Raw genomic sequence first — 22,421 nt, 5'->3', positions numbered from 1 at the left:
TGGTTTTATTTTCCCTGCTCCTTCAGCTTTGACTTGCTGTAATTTCAGATTCATGACTGTGAATTAGATGCTTCTTTCCTGCTACTCTAGGCAGTTTAAAAATCTCTTTCTCACAACAAATTTACTCCTTTCTCAAAACATCAGCTCAAAACTGGCTCAGGGACAGAATCTCATGAGGTACTATTGTAAAAAAAAAAAAAAAAAAAAAAAATCAACCTAACAATAGAAACCAAGGTAATTGCATGCAGAAAGTAATTTTACCTAACTTCTGCATCTTTCTATAGAAATAGAGGTTCTACAAGGAAAAGCATATCTTCTGGAACATCTACCACAAACCATACTCATCACTAGTTCTAGTAAAACAGTTCTGATAGATGATGATCTTTTAATGGCAAATTTTAACCAAGATGCAAGTACAATGTTAACCTGACTCATATTTGTACTCTAATTGTCACACTTGAAACAAAACCGTTCACTTCTGCAGCTGTACAACACCGTGATACTTGCAGTTAGTCTGCAAAACACAAAATATTTATCATTTGGAAAAGTAAAAACAAATGGCAAAAATCTGTCTCCTAGAAAACAGGCTCCTATGTTCATGGTGCTTGGTCATAGGCATTCTCTATAATTTTGGGATTCGGATGCCCCACAGACCAAAATATCCTCCACCGAGTACTATGAAACCTGAAAAATTCTGGTCATTCCCTTAGCTCTCCTCTCCCAAACTGCAGAAGGTTGCACATGCGTTTGTTTCCTCACAACCCTACTATAAAATTTAAACGACCTTCTTTTTGTGATTCATTAGAGGATAAGAAGCAAAGTGCCAGATTCAACATTTTAGCAGATGTTAAATGTTGTAACAGAAAACAACACCTGATCAAGGAAAATTCTCGCCAGTGGTGCACAGTCAGTCGATTTGAGGAATCGTACGACGTCAGCCACGCTCCATTCCAGAGGGTTACTGTCCAGCTGCAGCTTTTCAGCAACTTCCATCTTTATGTCCTAGACAAGCCACCCAGCACAAAAAGAACTCCCCAAAATATTACATATGCAATGGACCAACACTCCCCTCTGCTCCCCCCCCCCCCCAAACATTCAGCTGCCAAACGAAGCTCTAATGGGAGCTTAAATTGTAGAGGTTTCTGCCTCTGTTAGCAGGGATGTGCAGAACAGCACTGTGCTGAGGGTAGAAGCTGTAACATTGTTAGAGACAGTAAACAGGGATGTAAAACCAGGATTCGGTTGACACCACATCACTGTCCTGGTGAACCAAAAGGAGAGCTAGCAGCTGAGAAATGGAAAGCTCACCATTTTGTCTCCAGCATTCTGTTTAGTCTTTCTTACAGTCCTGCAATATGACTGTAATAAAAATCACAATTTTTTAATTATTCTGTTGTGTCTTCACAATGCCCTTTATGGGGTAAGAGAGTATTTTACGAGAACTCACCCATAATGATTAATACTCCCAAGATACCTGTGCTTGCCCAAGAGTGAGCAAGCTAGAACAGAAATCTGCATTCAAAGTTACCTTTGGCGAAGGAGGTTTATTTTCATCATCAGAAAAGGAAAAGGTCCTGAGCTTCCTCTTCCGCTTGTCTCGGTCCTGAGCCAGGGAATGAGACAGTTCACTCTGTGTAGGAGAGGACGATAGTGATTTCTTCTCCGATACCTCTGATTCCTCAAGCAATTCGTCTTGGTGCTCCGAGGTACTATCCTCAGTCAGAGATTCTTCATCTACCTCGTCCTGGTCATCATCATCTTCTCCCCCACTGCCCTGAAGAGGTAGGGGGGGAAAAAAAAAAAAAGTGATGAAATGAAAACAATGGGAAGTTCAGGACAAAAGCTACAATTGCCACCTATTTGTCAACTGCAAACTGAGGTTACAAGGAGCTAACAGTTTGCCGTTTCAAGTGAAGCTGGTCAAAGATCACGTCATACCTATTAAAGCTGTTGGCAGTCTCATACCTGGGGAGATCCAGCTGGAGTGTTATCCACTGAAGTAGAAGAACGTTTTTTCTTATGAACAAAAAAATGTTTTCGTCTCTTCCGTCTTTTATTTGGTTTCTTCATGGCTACTTCCAGGTTACTGTGGCCACCCGGTGGCCTACCTATCCGCTTGTTTTTCCGCTTTCCATAATAGTGTGCTACCAGGACAGAAAAAAGGAGCACCATGTTGAAATGCACCCTCAATGTCCCTAGTTACGTTTGTCCATCATCAGGACTGGAAAATCAGTAAAAGGACATTTCCCAATAGAAATCCCAATTCTACAAAGTTTCAAAATGATTATGTCTGTACTTTCCTTTTCAATTTGGATTAAGGAAGAAGAGTTATTAATCAATTTTATGTGCCCTATGAAGATTTACTTCCTCTGTCTCTGAGAAGCCCTAAATGATCAGATTTTATACAAAAATCATCAGCCACAGATTGGTCCAATTTAATGACACTTTTTGTGATGTTTTGTAGTTTTAAAATGTGTCCTCAGTGCACTATTTGTTCTCACAGTGCCGAACAGTTATAGTTTAAAAAAGCCTAAAAACCCTAAAAGCTAAGAAAAGAGCTTGAAGGTTTTTTATTTTGTTCCACAACAAATTGGTAAAAGCAATTACAATGCCACTTAAGTGACAATATTAGCATCAGTCCTTGTCCCAAAAGTTGTCTTAATAAGAAAACTTTAAGCACACAACCAAAAGTTAAGCCATGTTTCTAGCACTTAATATAGAATTATTTTTTTTCTCCCCTACACACTGGCACATGGATATTTTGTAGGCCTGTGTAGGTAATGCTTGAGCTACTCCTTGTGTAAACAATGTATTTTGGATTCCTTCTGGAGCCAAAGCTAGAAGAAACCAAAACCTAACACCCCAAGCCCCACCTCGCTTTGACATCAACGACCTACTCACTGTATTTAGTCTTAGTCAGGACAGAGCAGTTCTCGGAACACTTATCCAGCACCATCTGAGGGCCGAAGAGGTTTGGACAACATTCCAGCTTGATACATGTTTTCCTACAGAAATCTGCCACCCGATCTGCCGTCCTCACAACTTCCACAGTTGCACGGTAGCTCTTCCCTTTGTACCTAGCATTGAAAATATGGTCGTAATTCAGGAATCCTCTAATCACCAGGATGAAAGTACTTCATCAAGAAGCGTACAAGAATGTTGCTCTGAAATAAACCTGAGGGAAAATCTGAGCAATGAAGAACTTTATGGACTGACAAGTCCAGAAAACAAGTAGTCGTCCTGTCTCTTATGACAGATCCTCAAGCAGTGCCAGAGACATGCCTGCAGTAACGAACACCGTAACACTGCCCTCCCAGCGACTATAAAATACCCCCTGAAAGGACTATCCCAGAGTTTAGATGTTTTCTTTGTTCACAGATGGTTTGTTCTTTCTTTGTTTTTATGGGACTGCAGAAGCGTCCACTGTAATGTGGACAGCTGGTCCCTGAAACAAAGATGGAATGCGCCAATTTAGCGAATAAAGGTAGCAGCAGACAGCTTTTAGCGAGCTGTTCTATGCACAGACTATGGCAAAGAAATGAACTACCGTCACATTTCCAATCAGCTTTCATCTAATTGCTGAACAATTTGTCAGGACAGTCACTTGCCATGACTCCACATATTGGTCCTGTTTGATATAAATTAAGAAAAGATTTCTTTTTGCTCATCAGCCTTGCCATGACACTGACAGAGCCACACTGTGAAGTATCTGCCAGAGTCATTCATCAGTTTTGCTTTGTTCTCCCAGCACAGCTACTGGCACATGCTGATATCTATTAGGGATTTCTCAGGCCTGCAAGTACCTAGTTAATGCACTGAAAAAAAGAGCTATTATCCTTATAGCCCAGATATTCCTGGTGTCACTACTATGACAAAAGGAAACACACAGCAATTTCAGCAAAACCAAACACATTTTTTCTTTCTCTACTCTTTAGCTACATCTTCTCGTTACACTGACCTTTCATATGATCTTCCTATTGTCAAAATCCAGAGCAATCCTTCAACACATGGAAAAGCGTCTTTCTACACATTAAACCGATCCAGCAAAAAAATTACTGACATGTTCAAAACTATGTAAGAAAGTCTGCTATGGCACATTGGGAAACTCTCATCTCTGGTATGCAAACACAGTGACCTAATTATAAGACCATCACTAGACTATAAGGGAATATCTGGATTTATCAAATATATGCAAATATAATCACTATTTTTTTTTCCTAGCCACAAAATAATCTTGCTAAGAAGCTCCAACCCAAAAAACTCAGTAGGAAAACTAGGGACTGCTTAGGGTAGGCTGATGTAGAAAGACTTCCATGCCAGGACATTTCAGAGCATTGCTGTAACTTAATTTCAGAGGAATCTTCTTCCACTGAAAAGTTTGGGTGGAAACACCTTGGAAGTCTGAGAGGCTTCCTAAGCAGTATGTGCTTCTGCTTTAACATACTGACAACTACCTTCAGGTGAATTAAATAAATCATCTTAAGCTTCACCTGCAGGTCTGCCCGTGTATACACTGCTGTACCAGTACCGCAGCATTCTTAACTTGACCACTAGCTGCTTACGTGACAGCAGCAGAGCACACCTGGCATATTAAGGAGCATTAACATCAGATGCACTTCACCAGACATTCACAGAGAAATTTATAAAGATTTGGAAGTTTAATGGCTGTCAGCACTTTGATATGCCGTAAAGCAGTTTTTCCTTTTCTGAAATGTGAGCAGTGAAAGCATAGGCTGCAGAGAACATTGCTATTGGGATCAACTAAGCAGAGAATAGGACGAGAATTTACTTGGCTTTCAGGGTCTCCCCATGCCCATGCCACGCAGCCTCTTCATCCAGCTGCAGTTCTCGCAGGACACGGCTAGGTTTGTAAGCTGCATTGATCAATAAAGTGAGAACCTACAGTCAAGGAGGGAAGAGGAAAAAATACGTGTAAGTTATTTGTACAGTAAATCTGTTTTAAAGTGCCAGGACAGAATAGGAAATTACTTCTATTCACCTAAATTATCTAGCATCAAAGCACTCATTCACAGCAGGATTACACATACCTCCCGATACTGCCAAAATGAAAACTGACAGCAGTCGACACTTTGGGCATTGCCAAACTTTCAAGAGTTTGTCTGCAGAGTCACAAGCGTATCTAGCAATTTCTGAGCCACTGCCCTTGAATTACACATCACTAAATTAAACCCTGGGGCCAAATACTACAAAACTTGCATAACCTTGGGTAAATCTAAGCGATTATCTTAGAGACTGTTTGACATGTGAAGAAGTGCCAAAAAATGCTGCAGGATATTGCTGCCTGCCAACCCACTACTTGCTACAAAATCACACTGCAGAATCTCAAGCTCTCCTCTGTTTTGCTCTCATGAACCATGATAAGGCTTGTACTATAATAAAATGAGAATTTCTTTGGTGTGGTAAAGCAACTCAGAGTTATGAATAACCTGAAGTTAGGGGGGAACAGTACAAAATGTGCATTCAAATTTCATTTCTTATTTTTAGTATGTGCTTATTCCAAATCATTCCCCAACTGGGTGCATCAGAACCTTGACATAACAAACCTGTAGCTTCATCCTGCTAATGCAGCAGTCTAGAAGCCTACAGTTCAAGAGTATTAAATATAACACAAGTACCAAACTCACTCTAGGATTCATAAATTGAGCAACAATCATAACTGAAATGAATACAACTGAGCTTATTGGTTGAACTTTTAGCAACACTCAGCATCCGTACATCAGTAGGATCTGCGCACACTTCACGCTTTCAGGCAGTGAAGCGGGTTAAACCTTCCAAATTAAATGAAGCTGCCACACAATTTCCCACTTGCTCTTTACTTACAGCTTACATCAGAGTACTGAAATCTGCAGAAAGAATGGGGTACTTTTCCCAATGCAGGAATGGAACTTTTTCAATAATCAGCTTAACTCTTGCCCACTGGACTCTTGTTTTACAGCACGTCTGCCAGAAAGTCCTTCCTAAGGTCTCTCCCAGCTATGATATGTGGTAGGGAAGGTAAAAACTCCAGACATGCTGAGCCAATCCTTGCATTTAAAATGACTGTTTCATGAAAGCTCGAGTGTGCGCATATAGTTACACCTTGGGAAACTTTCAGCCTCTCAGGTCAGATAATAATCACCACGTGACCTTTTTGAAGCTTTCAGAAAAATAATTATTGCATTGAAGTACCTATACATTTGCTGTGAAACACGTTCTGGAGAAGGGGCTCTTTGGCATTAAAGAATGGCCTCTTCTTCCCTCCTCTCCTCCCTCAGTTACATTAGAAAACAAAACCACAATTTCATCTGATCTTTGCAAATCACATCCAACTTAAAAAACACATAGAATTCTTTTTGTTTTCCAGCTACCAAAAACAGTTTGCCATTGCTACTAAGAAGAGTCTTTATTTCCTGTTTTAACACCAACAGTGCAAACTGTAAAGGAATTTTGGAATTATCTGAAGCTAATTCTGTTAATTAAAAATGAAGCACTTATTACAGCTATAAAGAGACACCAACTCCTTTGATTATGGTAATTACAGGTTACTCTGTTTTAATCTAAAATAGGGTTTAGCAGTAGAAGGTTGACTGTAACTCAGATAAACAAGAGGCTTTTACTCTTTCCAGCCATTCACAAACCAGTCCATGATTTATACTTGATTTTATGCACACACACACACGCCCTTTACTCATTATCAGCTTGAATTTATTAATTACCCATCTATAATTAGAGAGACACTCTAGCATTTATGATACACTGCTATATGCAGGTCCACTGTGTACAACCACCTCACCTCTTTCAGAACAAGGACACAGTTCCCAGGTCCCACAGACTGAGGAAGCTCTGCAATCCTGCCTTTGTTAAGGTAAGGCCCTGAGAAGCACCGGTGGTTGAAGTAGATCTTTGGGCAGCAGTACTTTCCATTAATGACCACTGAGAAATGAGAAGGCAAACGTTTAAATCACATGCTACAACCTCCCCAGGAAAGAATGACTCTTGCAATAAGTAGTATTTTGCCTGCTGTAAAAAAGGAGGGGAAAAAGTCTTGAAGTACATGAATTTGGGGTAGTGTGAGTGTCATATTTGCAATGACAGCATTAATTATTCGATGCTGCAAAATCTTTTCCATACTTCACACGCATGCTTGCAAACTGTCAAACTACAGGAAAGTTGGCGATGTATCAGAAATGAAACATTTCTTCCTGGCTAGTCTGATGTTTCATGGTATTACACCAGTGAGAAGAGGCAAGAAGAGGACAATCCCAACTTTCTGGTAGCAGAAGGACTTCCTACACAGTAATCATGGATAGGTTTTCCAGTTAAGTCATTATCTCTCCCCGAAACTTCTGCCACCAAAGAAGTTGGCAAAGCTATTCTCCACTGTTTACCCTAAACTGCAGCAATCACATTGCTTTACATTTTTAGACTTTTCCCTCAAGCAGCAAGGAAAAGATGCAGCAACTGATGAAGTGACCTTTGATGAAGTGACATCAAGTTTTATAAATGTATTAAATGGTTCAATACTGCCCCAAATTAATGTATAATATGTATTGCAAGATACTTACGTATAAATACAAAATTGTTTTACCCTAGCAGGTTGTAGTTTTTCTTGACTGAGCAACACTATCACTTAAAGATCTTAAATTCAGTAGTTAGTAACTGGCAGATAAATATATGAAGTCAAATTTACATTATGATTCTATTAACAGCCAATTAAAATGCTGAACAAGCAGGAATCACTTCTATAAAGCTTCCATTTGGTGCAGCTTCAGATGTGCATTTCACTGTACAGAGAACAGCAGAAGAGGCATTTTGTTGCCAAACAGATAGATCTGTACGACTGTTTCACCAGCAGATGTACTTATTCATCATATTCATTCTTGCAACAGTTTAGAAAATTATTAGATTTTGCCATCTGGCACACAAAGCAGTTTACTGTTTGAATTGCTTTTGTTTATCATGATGATGAAGTTATAAAAAACAGACAAACCTGCTTCCCAAAGCTAGAATATAACAACTCAAAGAATCCAGATGCAACGCGCCTGTTAGTTTCTCCCAACATTATTAAGCATATGACAATAAAAAAAATAAAAATCATCTGCATAGGTCACAGTACACATTTGGCTCCATGTATCCTCTGCTAGAAGGGGATGTTCCAGTGTAAAAAAATCTTATCTCTGGGTTTAATGCACATATCAATTGCAGGACACAAGTAATTGTATGTTTGTTTCATTCTTTTCTGAAGTTCAACAAATCATCAAGGGATGAAAATCTTCAAACCCATTCCTCCTCTTTCCTAACAGAAGAATGTTAAGCAGCTGAACAATGAGGCTGCTGAATTGTTACGGGACTTGTGTCCTTGTTAGCCTGCCCTTTCTGATCAATACCTGAGTCAGAAGAGTTCAGTTCCTGGTTCTTTAGTCCATCATGAACTGTCCTTGAAGACAAAATTCTGAAATGAAAAGAAGAAGGTTGGAAAAAGGGACAGATGGTAAGGATAGTCACCTTTCAGTTACTAAACCCCACCATTACTTTTTTTTTTTTTTTCCTCTCTCCAGGTCGTCTTATTAGTCTGCTTTTTCATCTCTCCTGTTTCATAATAACAACATACAAAGACTATCAAATTCAGTTTGGAAAGGACTACTGTACTGCTACAGGTAGCAGCAATCCTTCCTTGCTTGAAATACATGGGCTACCACACTGATCAAACACATCACACAAAGCTACCAACAATTTACATTTTCTGCCTCCTTTTAACTTCATTTCACATTTCATGGCACAAAGCAGCGTACAGTCATACCTTAAGCATTTTGAAAAAGATGGATTTCAAACAAAATACAACCAAAATGACTCAAGTACTCTGGTAAGAATCCCAATTACAAAACATGGAAGAACAGTCTGCTCAGTATTTTAGCAGCAATGAAAACATTGGCAGGGCTACTGACAGATCTGGTGTTTGTAAAGCGGTAAGAGTCCATAAAACCAACTGTCAGGCATTCTACTGAGCATTTTCAAGCAGGCTCACATGAAAGAGTTTCATATGCATGACACAGAGTTTATAGATGAATTGTCGATATTGGTAGAATTCTCTTTTTTGGCTAGTCTGAGCCAAATTTAAACCGGGAAGGAACTATTAGAAGTTCATCTACTAAATGACAGCGCTCACACTAAAGCCAAATTTTCTGATCAGCTGTGTAAAAGCACAATTACATATTAAGACAGCCACACTTTCTAAGCATGTTTACATTATAGAAACTGTATTATTTGAGAAGGGAATACAACTTGAAGGGAACCTACTAATTTTCCCTATGAAACACAATTTATAAAAGCCTCAAGCACAAACTTATAAACACAGTCTTAAGATCAAGATAGTTTTTCTTCAATGCACTCCACTACTCACTGATAATGCAATCTTTTAAAATTAAAATATCAACAACTTCAAGCCCAGAACTTCAATGACTTGATCTATTTAATAATTCAGCTGAGTTGCACTAGCAATGTTAAAAAACCATGAGTTTCATGCTTTCCATCTCCTGCTACAGCTATGTAAGAGGTGTCTTTTTCAACATCGACAGGAACTAGCAGCAAGAAGATAAATGGCTTGCGGAATCTCTCAACCCTCAGTACAACAGTCCTGTAAAGCTAAATCTCCTCTAAGACAACATGATTTACCAAGCAGAAAAAGAAAAAAAAAAGAAAACCAACCCCCAACAAAAAATAAAAGCAAAAACCTGTTACTTACTGTTTCTCTGGTTGAACTACTGCAATTTTTTTCTGCTTGTTTACTGAAAGGAAGAAAATGAAAAAATAAACAGCAAAATATGAGAGGCAAACAAATGAAATGCCTAGTACAATATATACAGTAGACTCATCTCCTCTAAGTTATAGGCCAACAAGAATCTACATGCAAAGTCACTGCACTGTGAGACAGCTGACCCATCTACACTAGAGGCATGCTGCCCCATGTAATTGAACTAACCCAAAAGGTTTACTTCAACTTTCACTAAAAATTCATCAAATCAGGCATGCATATCCCTAGTCTTCCAGGAAATCTCACCTTTTGTGCATCTTTGTTTGCATGGTAGCCCCTAAACTAGCTGTAATACCAGCCAAAAAAGGAATTATATCCTTTTCTTTTCAGCACCTTTGGGTGCTGAAACCTAACCAAAGGTTAAGTGCATAGGCCTAACTTGCCACTTCACTGACAGAGTAACTTTAACACTGTTCAACTTCGAAATGGCATGAAATTAGGTGGTAGAAACACGTATGACTTAAGCCAACTGCTAGGAAGAAAACATTGTTGTAACTAAGAAAGTCAAGTAGACAGTGGGTCCGCTTCCTAATTCTGGCTTTCACAATTGGGTAATATCACACAAGGTAATGAAACATGTGCCTTTCCAGCAATTTCAGGCTGTCTCCAGTAAACTTCTGAATTTTCTTTGTTTAAAGCATCTTTTCTCTAATTAGGTTCCCTCCACTTCCTCCTCTATCCTTGGCAGCACAGGCATGTCTCAGATTAATTTCCCTTGCTTTGACTTGCAGCAAATGACAGCTTGTTCCAATCTTACAATTTTCTTATCTTTATAAACATTCAGGAAATTCTTCAGTTTCTCCAACTCCCATTTAACTTTATTAAAGAGACCTCACTAACTACTTGAGAGAAAACACTATCTTATGCTACTTACTAGTATGGTTAAAACAGGTAGGATATACTTTTCAGCATTTTGGCATTAGGGATCATCACCATCTGACCCATTTAGAAAGCTTAGTCCCCTTTATTTCAACTCCAAAATGTATACGCACTAACCACCATTCTGTTACGGCATTGCTTTGACTTGCACAAGTGCAAGTATAAAATCAGAATCAGTCAGACACATGGTGAGAACAGCTCAGACAAAAGTATATTCATAGCATGTGTGTGTGTGTGTACACACAGATATGATTTCTTTATTGTGACTAATGGAACTTTTCCCCGTGCTCGTACAGCATGCAAGGGTCTCAAGCCAACGCTGCCAGTTTTGGAGTTGTTGTATGGATTCCAACTGGACCTAACAGCCAGGGAACAGTTGCACAAGGCATAGATTCTCTGTACATGGTGAATGTTTCCAAATTCAGTGATGCCAGCAGTAATTCTGCAGTCACCTGCTCGTGAAGGTCTTGCCATCTCCATCAACCCTGCAAACCTGCTAACCACTGCAAAAGAACAGAACTGATACCTATTGCTTTGCGAGGAGGTCTGAGCTGATATCCATTCGTCTCACACCAACCCGCTGGAAATATATTCATTGATTCCACGCTCACTATACAGTCAGGGACGGGCTTCTTGGAGCCTGTTCAGTTTAGAGAAGCAAAAATTGAAAGAACTCATAAAAATAAAAGCCCTCATTTGGTTAAAGCTTGCTATATGTTTGCCAGCTAAGCTGCTTTTACTTATGGCATATCTGGAACACAGCATCAATTGTTTATTCATCTCCTTTTATTGACCAGATTCTTTCCTGACCTCATTTGCTTCCTCCTAAAGGCTGGAGATGGGAATTTGCCATCGACAGTTTAGCAGAGATGCACAGTGCATAGTAAGTGCATGCTGATGTACTTCCAATCAAGAAATGGGATTATAATGGAGAATGGCTGCCATAGGCCTCTTCTATCTTAATGAAGAGCCTATCTAGAAGTTTTCTTCCTAGGTCTGGTCAAAGCTTGCTCAGAATGCAAGTCACTCATTTGAAAAAAATCTGACAAGGCCCTTGCTTTCTGAAAGACACTGATCAGCACTTTGCGCAGTGCACGACCCTAGCACTGCCACACTGCAATGCACAAATGCCACTTTTGCCTGGCTTAAGCAAGCACTGCCACCCAGGGCTAAGTGGGAAACAGACAATGCCAAGGGGGGTTTTGCTGTGTTTTTACAGAGACAATGGTTATTTGCTGCCCATACTCCGCACACAGTGAGTTTGCTCCAGGTACAGCTTGAGTTTGGTGATGGTACTACACAAGAATCAATGCAAGTGCTACTCTCCTCTCCCACATCAGGCTTACCCTCCAGCTGAAGCCAGAGGTAGGAGTCTTTCAACTTGGTGACTGTAGCAATGCAAACTTCTTCAGGATCAACTGGGTTCACAGCCTCAAGTTTCATATTCTCTTTAAATCCGTGGTCAGAAGTTAACTAGGAAAAGGGCAGATCACTTCTGTAAAATACCATCTGTATATCCAGTACGTGATATGAATATCCATAAACAGGAACAACACATAAAAGCCTCAGTGTCAGAGTAACATAAATACTCATGCAGTCAGAGAAGATTTTAGACGATTAGCATATTGAATACAAGTAAGATATATTACAAACTACAAAATATTTAAGTTTAAAAATTGCTCTGTAGACAGACCTAGAAAAGAGCATGTTGGTACTCAAAAATAAGGATGCTGAGACTCACTGAAAAGAGTGAGTGCATTCTAAGCAACCAGGAGTTCTCTGCTGCTTGCTATGTAAGTGATAAGTCTGACAAATAGCCTGACCAGGCTCTCTGTTCTATTATGTTAGCTTGGAAATCCACTTTATGTATACAAATAACATCCCTGCCTCATCCAAATGAGTTCTGGCAGACAGCAAAGGAAGCTTTCTTTTCATTTTACATTTTTTGGATAAGTAGGATTTTACTTTATTCATCAATTTAGTTCATAATTATAAAAAAATTTCCTAAAACATTAAGAATGGATATTTACCCAGCTCTGAGGCTACTGAATTAAAGATAAGAAGTAACAACCCGACAGAGGACTCTTCCTCCCAGAGCCACTCTGCAACGTAATTACAGGATCAATACATTACAAATTCTGCAACTAGCTTACAGTGATCCACTCTTCTCAGAAAAGGGATAATAAATTCAATGACCTGTTCTAAGATGCCACAGCTTACAAGACAGAACAAGGGCAACAGGAATTCATAGCCAGAAACACCCTCTTCAAAAAAATGGTAATTATTCATTTTAATTTATTCCCCTAAGCACTGCTATAGCCCAAGTATTGCAAATGGAATTGGAAGGCAGATGTAAATAGCACCCTTTTCTGCTTGACAAGGTATTGTGCTTTGGGAGACAGCAGTACTGTCACTGAACCAACAAAAGCCCAAAATCTAGCAAGTACTTCAGGCACTGACTAATGTAAAATGAGTATTTGGTACTAATTTAAGATGACTTGGTATTGGCTAATACAACGGAATGAATTTTTCAAGCTGAAAGGAGGGAAGATTGAAAGAGTACACCAAGTAAATGAAAATAAGGTGTATTAAAAGGCCCTGTTTCCACAATTACAGGACTGCCAAAGATTGATGCTGTTTTATGACTATTCCATGGACTCTTACACATCTCAATTTCACAAAACAATGATTTATTTTCGATCTGCTTTATCACAACTGAAGCATTTGGTTCACCACTTCCTTATGTAGAAAATGGGCACACACCTACTTTAGTTCCCATACATTTCTATCATTTTAACTTTCTATTTCCTCGGTTATCACAGGTACAGTGTTAGGGTACTCAAATGCATCCAGTGGAGGGCAACAAAGCTGGTGAAGAGGCTGGAAGGAATGTCCTATGAGGAAGAGCTGAGGACTTTGGGCTTGTCTTGTTTGGAGAAAAGAAGGCTGAGGGGTGACCTTATTGCTCTCTACAGCTTCCTGAGAAGGGCAAGTGGACGGAGGTGCTGAGTTCTTCTCCCTGGGATCCAGTGACAGGGCACATGGCAATGGTTCAAAGCTGCCCCCAGGGAGGTTCAGACTGGGCATCAGGAAACATTTCTTTGCTGAGAGGCTGGTCAAACACTGTAACAGGCTTCCTAGAGAGCTGGTCAATGCACCAAGCCTGTCAGTATTTAAGAGGCATTTGGACAATGCCCTTAATAATATGCTTTAACTTTTGGGCAGCCCTGAAGAGGTCAGGCAGTTGAACTAGATGATCATTGTAGGTCCCTTCCAACTGAACTAGTCTATTCTCCTTGGAAACGTAATTTAAGTCAAAAACATGCAAAAGGTTCTTCTCTCTGGATTGAAGAGTGTCATTCACAGAACAGAAGAGAGATTTTTCTGCAAGAGAACCTTACCAAAGGGAAGCAGCTCTGGGGAGCTGCCTCAGCACCGCATTGTTTGAGGTAGTCTGCCCAATCGAAGTCCTGCCCAGGATAACCTAGGTGAAGAAAAAGCAAAGGGGTTACCGTAACAGCATGAGACTAATTTCAAACTGACATGAAGTACCCATCACTGAAATCTGTCTGGGTCGCTCAAGTTTGTCAGCTGACCAGGACTTCACCAAGCCACCGCAGGTCAGCCCACAGCAGGGTTCTCATGTGTTTGAGATACCCTCTTTATTTTCATTGCAGAGAGGCTTTGGGCCCATTTTTTACTTGAAATGGCATCAAACTGAAAGTGACTTTACAGAGAGCAACTTTAAGTGTGAATAAAGTACATCTAATAAGCAGACAAGGGCAGCGATTGAAACACGGGGAAGCGTCTGCACCCTTTTCACAGGGTACAGAAGAAATGAAGGAGAAATTTCTGCAAGATTACTTCACTGTTGTCATGCCAGCTCTTACAGTTGTTTTTTTTTTAAACAGAGCACTCAAAATATGCACAATATCAACATACTACTCTCTCCAGAACATGCTAAATACTAAGTCATTAAAGAGAGCAGTTGGACATCCTAAGAGGCTCATCAAGTTTGCTAACAGCTGTAAATCTGCATACATGTTTGAAGGGAAGAGTCTTAACATGGAGTCCATCAGGAGGCAGAGCATCCTTCCAAGAAAAAGACAAAAGTAAATACTTCACTTCCCTGTGATCTAGTAAAAAGCAGATAACTGAAGGGAACTGGGTGCAGAAGTGTGCTGCCATGACAGAGGCTGGCAGTATATTAACAAGGAGACAACTACAGCACTTATGCCAGTAGTACCTTGGAAGCATCCCCCTACATGGGATGCCTGTGACAAAGGCTTAAGAAATGAAAAAAAAATAAATTTAAACCTAATTTAAGAATATAGCATTAACATGACAGTCTAAAAACATGAAGTTCAACTACCCCTCACAGAGGGCCTAACCACAAAAGAACCTATTTATTTTTCTCAGTTTTATTGGTGCCAGTAGGGCTCTTGAGACCTCACACAATTCAGAATGCCTGACATTTCCAGGGGGACTATGAGAAGAGAAGCTTAAAACTTTTGTCAGCTCCAGTCACATGCCTAGAAAGCGAGATTTCATCTTTCACATGCAAAATTCTAGGTAATTGCTGGTTCAGGCAAAGCCACTCCTTGTACCTTACCCAAGGAAAGGCAAGAGACAAACATCCATCCCATGGTCTTTGCTCCCCTGATGTCACAAGCAGTTAAAGCAAAACTTTTAGAATTCTGTGGTGGTGAATAAGAGTACCGAGTCCCTGGTTTTACAGTACCACTGACATCTCCATTTTGAGAAAATGAATAAATATTTCATGGTTGAGGATCACTCCCCTATTCCCTTATGTCCTGAAGCAACGTTTCAGCAATCTGCTACCTTGCCTGGTAAGTCTTTCAAAAAAAAATACTTCATTAACTTCTAAGTGATAATCTAAAAATATTATAAAATGTTGGATAACAATGTTCCATTCTGACCAGAAGCAAAAATCCAATGCAAAGACTATAGGCATCTGATATGTTAATTAATGCTGAAATCAACATTGCCTTCAGCCCTGGAACACATACTCCATTTGTTTAAGTGTTCAGGTTTTTATGCATGACCAGCAACGCCAGCCACTGTCATCTTCTCAAATTCAGGCATGTACCCAGGAAACTTCAGATTCACTAACTCAAAGCTCCTGTTCTTCAGATTTTGATCTTTCTTGTTCTTGGCTTGTGCTACTACACATAATTCTTTTGCAAAAGCGTTGGCCTAAACCTACCGCTCTGGGGATTGGCAATCTACTTCCTTCAAAGTGCAGCAAGCATGACAAGCTTGCACAAACATACCTGGTGGGGGACTGAGATGCAAGCCGTTCTTCAGACTCCACTGCACAGGGAAAATACCAGCACTGTTGACATGACAAATGTAAGACTGGCTGGTTGTACGGTCTGGTCTCAAGTCATCAATTTCTATCATGAAATATTTGTCATTGTATACCTGTAGTCAGCAAAAAGAGAACCATGTGGTCTTGTAAGTAGCAGATTCTGTTCTACTGCTCTCTCTCCCCGATTTTGATAACTTTATGAAAGAGTTACACTGTGTGATGGAAACCCTTTACCTTGGAACACTGTAAGCATTTAAAATAAAAATAAAAATAAAAATCAAAATAAAAAAACCCATAAACCAAAAGAGAGAATCTATAGGATTCATAAACCAGCAAACTCCTCTGCATTATCTTGAAATAAATAACCATAACAAAAGATAATGTATGAGCACTTCAGAAACAAGGTGATCAAGTGCCATATGGAAATTTCTTATGAAAAACGCAGAGAAATTAAAGAGTTTGTGATTCTACTACCATTCCATAATAACAAACAGATTATGTCAACAAGGCTGAACTGTGTCCCATGATGGACCGTCACAAGTAAAACCATTATGCTCCTGAAGTAACCAGGAACAGGGAAAGAAAGTATCAAGAAAAGTAAATGATTTTGCTTTGCTTGGAACTAGTTGCACCTTTTAGTAACAGGCGAGCACCTTATTTGAAGTAATGGTATTTTAGAGTTTAAAAGCGAGAGACCACCAAAATGTAAGATATTATATTGAAAGACTATCTCTTCTAAAGAAAAAGCAACAGTTCCTGGAAAATACATATTAAAAATAATTAAAATATGTCCTGTTTTTTTGTTGTACAGCAAGATTTTGGTTTACTACATCAAAGCAGGGCTCTTTAGAACCTTTCACCTGCTTACTAACACAGGAAGATAGAAGTTGCTCAAAACTTCTTTTGGGGGAGTTTTCGTTTCAATATTTAAATCCATGTATGGGCCCTTGTTTGAAAATCAGGCCATCTAAACATCAGAGCTTGCACACAGTAATGAAACAACATTTGCAAAAAACAAAACCCCAAAACCTATCTTCAACTGGATATTCAGATTATGAGGGTTATGTTTTAAAAATCTGGGTTTGACAATTTGAAGCATTTCATCTTTTGAGCTTGTATTTTTATGGAACTTCTCGCCTCCATTCAAACCCTATGGTCTCACCACCAGCAGCAAGGATTCTATTTCACAGCAACCTGTCCCCTAAAGCAGACATACAAAATACTTACATTTGAAAACTAGTGCAAGATTTTAAGATAATCAGTTATCTTCAGCATTTAAGAACAGAAGTAGCAACCGAATAAAACCTTAGCATGACAAGTTAAAAGAATCCTGGTACCTTGAGAACTGTAGCAGGAGAGATTACAAAAGGAGCCATTGGGTCAACAGCTTCTAACTTCATGCCTTCAGAGAATGAATGCACCCCAATCACAGGTTTATCCTGAAAAATAACCTATCAGTGTGATTACCTGCTTTTCTCTATCAAAAAGAGAAGTACCTTACATAATTCAACTGAAGAGGATAACTTGAGTTTTTATTAGTTCATTCTAGGCAATCAACATGTCAGAGTACCACCAACCTCTCTATAATGAAAAGGTCAATTATGTCCTCTGAGACTGACAGTTTCCTGTCAGTTTTAGGAAACTGAGTCCTCAAGTTTTCATCCTCTGACATTCCCCACACAGAAGCAAGGTTTCACAATACAGGGTGGTCTAGTAAGTCAACAGAAATCAGCCCCCGCCCTTTAGCACTCATCATGAGCTACACAGAAAGAGAACTACAGAGGTCTCCATCTTTAGCCTAACAAAAACCTGCAAAACAATTTTTCCAGAGTTATGTATATCTTACTCTGTGTATGACCCAACACATTCAAAAGCAACAGCACCTCCTCTTCTAATTTGCTTACGGGTCCAAAAGAAGCTGAGAAAAATTAACTAAGAACTTAAAGGACTAAATTTACAATCCTACTTCTCAAACCCCATGAAGATTAATTTTTTTTAATTTCAATCCAAATATATTTAAATTCAGGCTCATTAGTAACATTTGCTAATACTCAGGACATGTTATATACCACTTGTAACTGTATCAGTTACAGATTAAACGTTACACATGTTAAACTTTTCGATGTACTCACACAATGAGAGACTGTAGTAACCCTGCACTCCTCTAGGACAGTAATCCACCAGACCAGCTGGTGCACAACTGGAGATGTTATTATAAAGGATCAGAACCAGGGATTTTTCCTAGTTTGGCAACTAATGGCTCACATACTTGCGATGTGTGTGTTGTTTAACTTAACAAGAATTGCACAATAGTATGCTAATTTTTTTCTTACTCTTACTTTTTTAAACTAGAGAAAGGAAGAAAAATTAAAAACACCAAAACAAAACAGGGATAGAATTTTGAGTTAACAGTGACTGAATTCCCTGAATCATTTCTTAGCCTTTTCATGGTATCATCCAAAGCATTAAACTACACATATTGTGTCTTTACCTTAAAGAGATCTGTAGGAACTGACGACTCCTCTTCTTCCTCTTTCACCTTCTTTAGGATCTCTTGCCAATCTGCTTCACTCTTCAAGGACCTAATGGCTTAAGTAAACAGAAAGGAAAACAGTGAAAGAAGTCATCTTCCTTCTTCTTTTTCTTCAGAACACTTAGCAGTAAAGCCAAAAGTGTTATCTGTGATCCTCCAACTGCTAAATTCATGTCTGTTCAGAACTGCACTAATACCTGCCCTCTTAAAAACTCCTGTTTTCTTTGACGTTTGGATGTGTTACAAAAACGGACTGAAGTCAAGAAACACTGTATCACTCATACTCTGCCCAGTCTACTTCTTCTGAGAAAACAGAGATCGCATCAACACCAAGGAAAACTTCTGGAGAAATGTAAGACCAGTAAAAAAATCCCCAGCTGTGTAATGCTAGCTTGTTTTAAGCTTAAGCAAGCAGAAAGTTCAAGAAACGTTCCCAGTTGTGCAAGTTACTCTTTTAGCATCTATAATTGCTGACCACACACCTCTCTTCTATCAGAGGAACTACTTGTACCAGTGCCATCACACACAAGGGATCCCTGTGAGTATATCAAAGCTCTTACATAGACATTAAAAGGAAACGAACCCACTAGCTAACTAACATTTTTAAAAGACATTATTCACTTAAATAGCACTGTGGAATCCATCCATCCAGTTTCTGTCAGCGATTTGGCATCTCCCTGATCACAATCCTGATTTCAGCAGAGATTGGTCAAGCACTAGAAAAGACAGCATGCTCAGCCATTTCAACAGAAATTGGTTTGGTTTCCTCAGCACAGCTTCTTCTTGCCATAAGGGGAAAACGTTAAAAAAAACCCAACACCAACCCACAACAAAACCGACTGTTCTTGTTAGAACAATTGTTTATGCCTTAATTAGCCTAGTAGACTTGGAGTCACAACTGCAAAAGCTCCTGTTGAGCACTACTTCAAAACCAGGTGACTCTTCCCCCTGCCAGGAATATAAACCTACTGAAAATAACCATGAAGGCAACCCCTTCCCGAGTTCCTCCCTTTCCACAAACAGGCAAAACCATTTAGCAACTTTTGAAAGAGCGGTTGTAAATTCTTGTAGGACTATTTACTGGTGTTTTCACTTATATTCTGTTAGATACAATATTTGTCAGATCACACACCGATTATGTGACCACTGTATGCATCCAGAAGGCAGATTTAGAGCACTAAAGCAGCAGCAGTATTCTCTAGCCTCTGATGGCCATATAAAAGATAGATGTTTTGAAGTACCTAAAGGTGGTTGCAGGCTATATCCATGCTGAGCTGCCCATCCCACTTGATGAAGGAAAGGGTCCAAGTAGAACAGCCATTGGTCAAACTTGTCAGAATCCTCCAGCCCTTCATATCGCAATTTCAGTCGCCCACCAACATTTTCTACCACATTGACTATCCAGGCTTCCAGGGAATCCCGGATGTTCTGCAGTTCTAGCCGGGAGCCTGGTGCAATGAGATCCAATGGATTTTTTCCCCTGTGAAGCTACAAAACACAAATTATTCTGTACAACAGAACAAACCAAATCCAATACTTATTTATACACACTCCTTTTGCATAAATAAAGTATGAACACAGAAGTAAAGAAATACAGGTCCCTTACTAACACAAGACAACAGAAACGACAATGTTTAGAATCACTGGTGCTTGCATCAGAGCTTCTGCACTGCCTGTAGATACAGTCACATACGTCATTTAATTTAAGTCCTCATCTTCATTTTCAGAAGCATTATCACTTACATATTCAAGGTTTGAAGGAAGCATGAATAATCTTTCTAAAACTGAGTCATCTAGCATACAAAGATGACTAGACAGAAAACATACAAAGATAAAAATGTTAGCTGTAAAGACAATGTCAATGGCATTTAAAAACCATAATGTTCTGTACTTCACAACCAGACGCTAATATGAGGTGCAAATATTGTTTTAACTGCAGAGGAGGGGATAAAAAATTGGCTCTTCACTAGCAAAGATGTGAGATTTAAATGAAACAATAACCTAACCATTAGCTATAAAGAAAAGAAAAAAGTGAAAGAAATCCACTGAGAAAGAGGACAACATGAAAGCTAGATAAAGAAAGGATTATTTCCTTAGAGCAGGATGAAGGAGAAGCAGAACAGGAGGAAGACTGAAACCTAAGGGAGTTTGAAAAAGGTTTTTCTTTTGATAGGATTAATGAGGAGCCCAAACCTGCAGTGACAGATATGCTTCAGGACAGCACTATCAAAATTAAATACTGTAAATAGGAAACACTAGAGTGTAGAACTTCAAGGTCAGCAGCATACCACAATGCTCCCTAAACTTAAAAAAGGAACTGAACTGACAATCTGAAGAGGGTTTCCTTAATGACAAAGAGGAAAATCAAGACAAAACCCAAGACGCAGCACAGAGCAGCACTTACCCCCTCCAGCAGGTTAGCAGGAGCGCTGCATGCTCCTTTCAGTGCTCGGTGAAGGAATTCCTCCTGGTCAGGTATCTTGTCCTTGATACCTGAGTGAAAAGCGAGGAAGAAAGACTGTGATTCTTCCTGCCAGTTAAAGATTATTCAGACAACAAGACATTACTCTTGTGCTGCCTAATTCACAAGAATCTGCCGGACTTGCCAGTAATGTCTTGAAAGAAGAAACAAAACAACAAAGTCTTTAAAGGAAATGACAAAGCAGTAGAATTTGGTGGGCGATGATTAAGATAACCACAAGCCTCTGTAAAAATACATCCAGTTTTTAGATTAATCTAAGTCCTCTCCGGTAAAAGAGAAATCTACTATAAGTCATAGAATTTCAGAAAAACATGGCAGACAACCTCAATTTATGACAGCAACACCACCTGCACATAATAGCAATTACAAAGACTACCTGTCAGGCTTACAAAGGACAAACCCATACTTTTTAAGGTACTCCCCACTTCTGCATGTAGAGCCAATACCTTCAGGCACTTTGAGAATCTTCTTGTTCTGCTCACACCAGCCAATGGGGTGCAAATCGGCTGTCATGATATCACACCAAAAGTCAGCCTTGCGGTCTTCCCCATAACCATCATAGCGCAACAGGAGCAGCTGCCCACAGGTAGTAATGATGGTGGCTACCCAGTAGGTGTTTTGGTCAGACTTGACAGCAACTTCTAGCTTCATACCAGGGGCAAAACCATTCTGCAAACTTGTATCCACCTGAAGAGGAAGAAGATTGTCACATTTCAGTACCACCCAGGAACTTTGTGGAACAACAGGGAGAACAATTTAGACATGTTCATTAGCAAAAAACTTCAAGCCAAATGCCATCCAGTCTCTTCAGAGAAACAACTTCATCACACTGTGTGACCCAAATCGGAATGCACACAGAATCATCATTAATGAAATCTCCTTTGCATTTCAGAGTACCTTTTCAACCTTAATCAATACCTTGCAATTCATCTTCCTGCCCTGGACAATAACTCAGCCATCACTGAAAAGCTTTCCAACTCACAGCTGGGTTGTCAAGCAGGGCAAAACTAAAGGTCAAACGCAGCAACACAATTTGACTTTCTCTCTCTTTCAAACTCTTTGGACAAAGAGCCTGTTTAAAGTACACAGGCATGGTTTACATAGCAACATCACTGTCTCTTCTGCCGTGGTCATTTAAGAAGTCACAAATCTGCACAAATTGCAGAATAAGGATTTTTAATGTCTCTGTCCAATAACCAAAGTAATTCTGTAAGCAGCATTGTTACATCAACTGCATTGAAGATGAACAATATGAGTTCTTCAGTGAACTCGTGCTTTGACAGCAATAAAGCACTGTGTGTGCTCTGTGTGGGCGTTACGTGCAGTGAGGACCTGACTGAACAGTGCTCAGATACTTAAAAAGAGAAGGTAAAACATTAAGTTT

The 22,421-nt window shown here is 39.5% G+C and overlaps 1 protein-coding gene across 1 annotated transcript in view; it reads right to left on the bottom strand.

The window, feature by feature from the left end:
* SFMBT1 (Scm like with four mbt domains 1) overlaps positions 1-22,421 on the bottom strand; it is a 38,794-nt gene that overhangs the window by 5,594 nt on the left and 10,779 nt on the right. The window contains exons 3-19 of the mRNA XM_037385901.1: positions 21,484-21,724; positions 20,960-21,048; positions 19,797-20,043; positions 18,514-18,611; positions 17,360-17,461; positions 15,985-16,135; positions 14,092-14,174; positions 12,037-12,163; positions 11,217-11,330; positions 9,743-9,785; positions 8,388-8,452; positions 6,794-6,933; positions 4,790-4,899; positions 2,902-3,077; positions 1,966-2,144; positions 1,529-1,774; positions 874-1,002 (exon numbers count right to left, since the gene is read on the bottom strand). Coding sequence (XP_037241798.1) covers positions 874-1,002; positions 1,529-1,774; positions 1,966-2,144; positions 2,902-3,077; positions 4,790-4,899; positions 6,794-6,933; positions 8,388-8,452; positions 9,743-9,785; positions 11,217-11,330; positions 12,037-12,163; positions 14,092-14,174; positions 15,985-16,135; positions 17,360-17,461; positions 18,514-18,611; positions 19,797-20,043; positions 20,960-21,048; positions 21,484-21,724 — 2,340 coding nt within the window. The remainder of the gene's footprint in view (positions 1-873; positions 1,003-1,528; positions 1,775-1,965; positions 2,145-2,901; positions 3,078-4,789; positions 4,900-6,793; positions 6,934-8,387; positions 8,453-9,742; positions 9,786-11,216; positions 11,331-12,036; positions 12,164-14,091; positions 14,175-15,984; positions 16,136-17,359; positions 17,462-18,513; positions 18,612-19,796; positions 20,044-20,959; positions 21,049-21,483; positions 21,725-22,421) is intronic.

Source organism: Falco rusticolus, chromosome 4, assembly GCF_015220075.1.
Source record: "Falco rusticolus isolate bFalRus1 chromosome 4, bFalRus1.pri, whole genome shotgun sequence".
Lineage (NCBI taxonomy): Eukaryota > Metazoa > Chordata > Aves > Falconiformes > Falconidae > Falco > Falco rusticolus.
The sequence above is the reverse complement of the archived record's forward strand: the minus strand, read 5'-3'. Positions and strand labels throughout refer to the sequence as shown.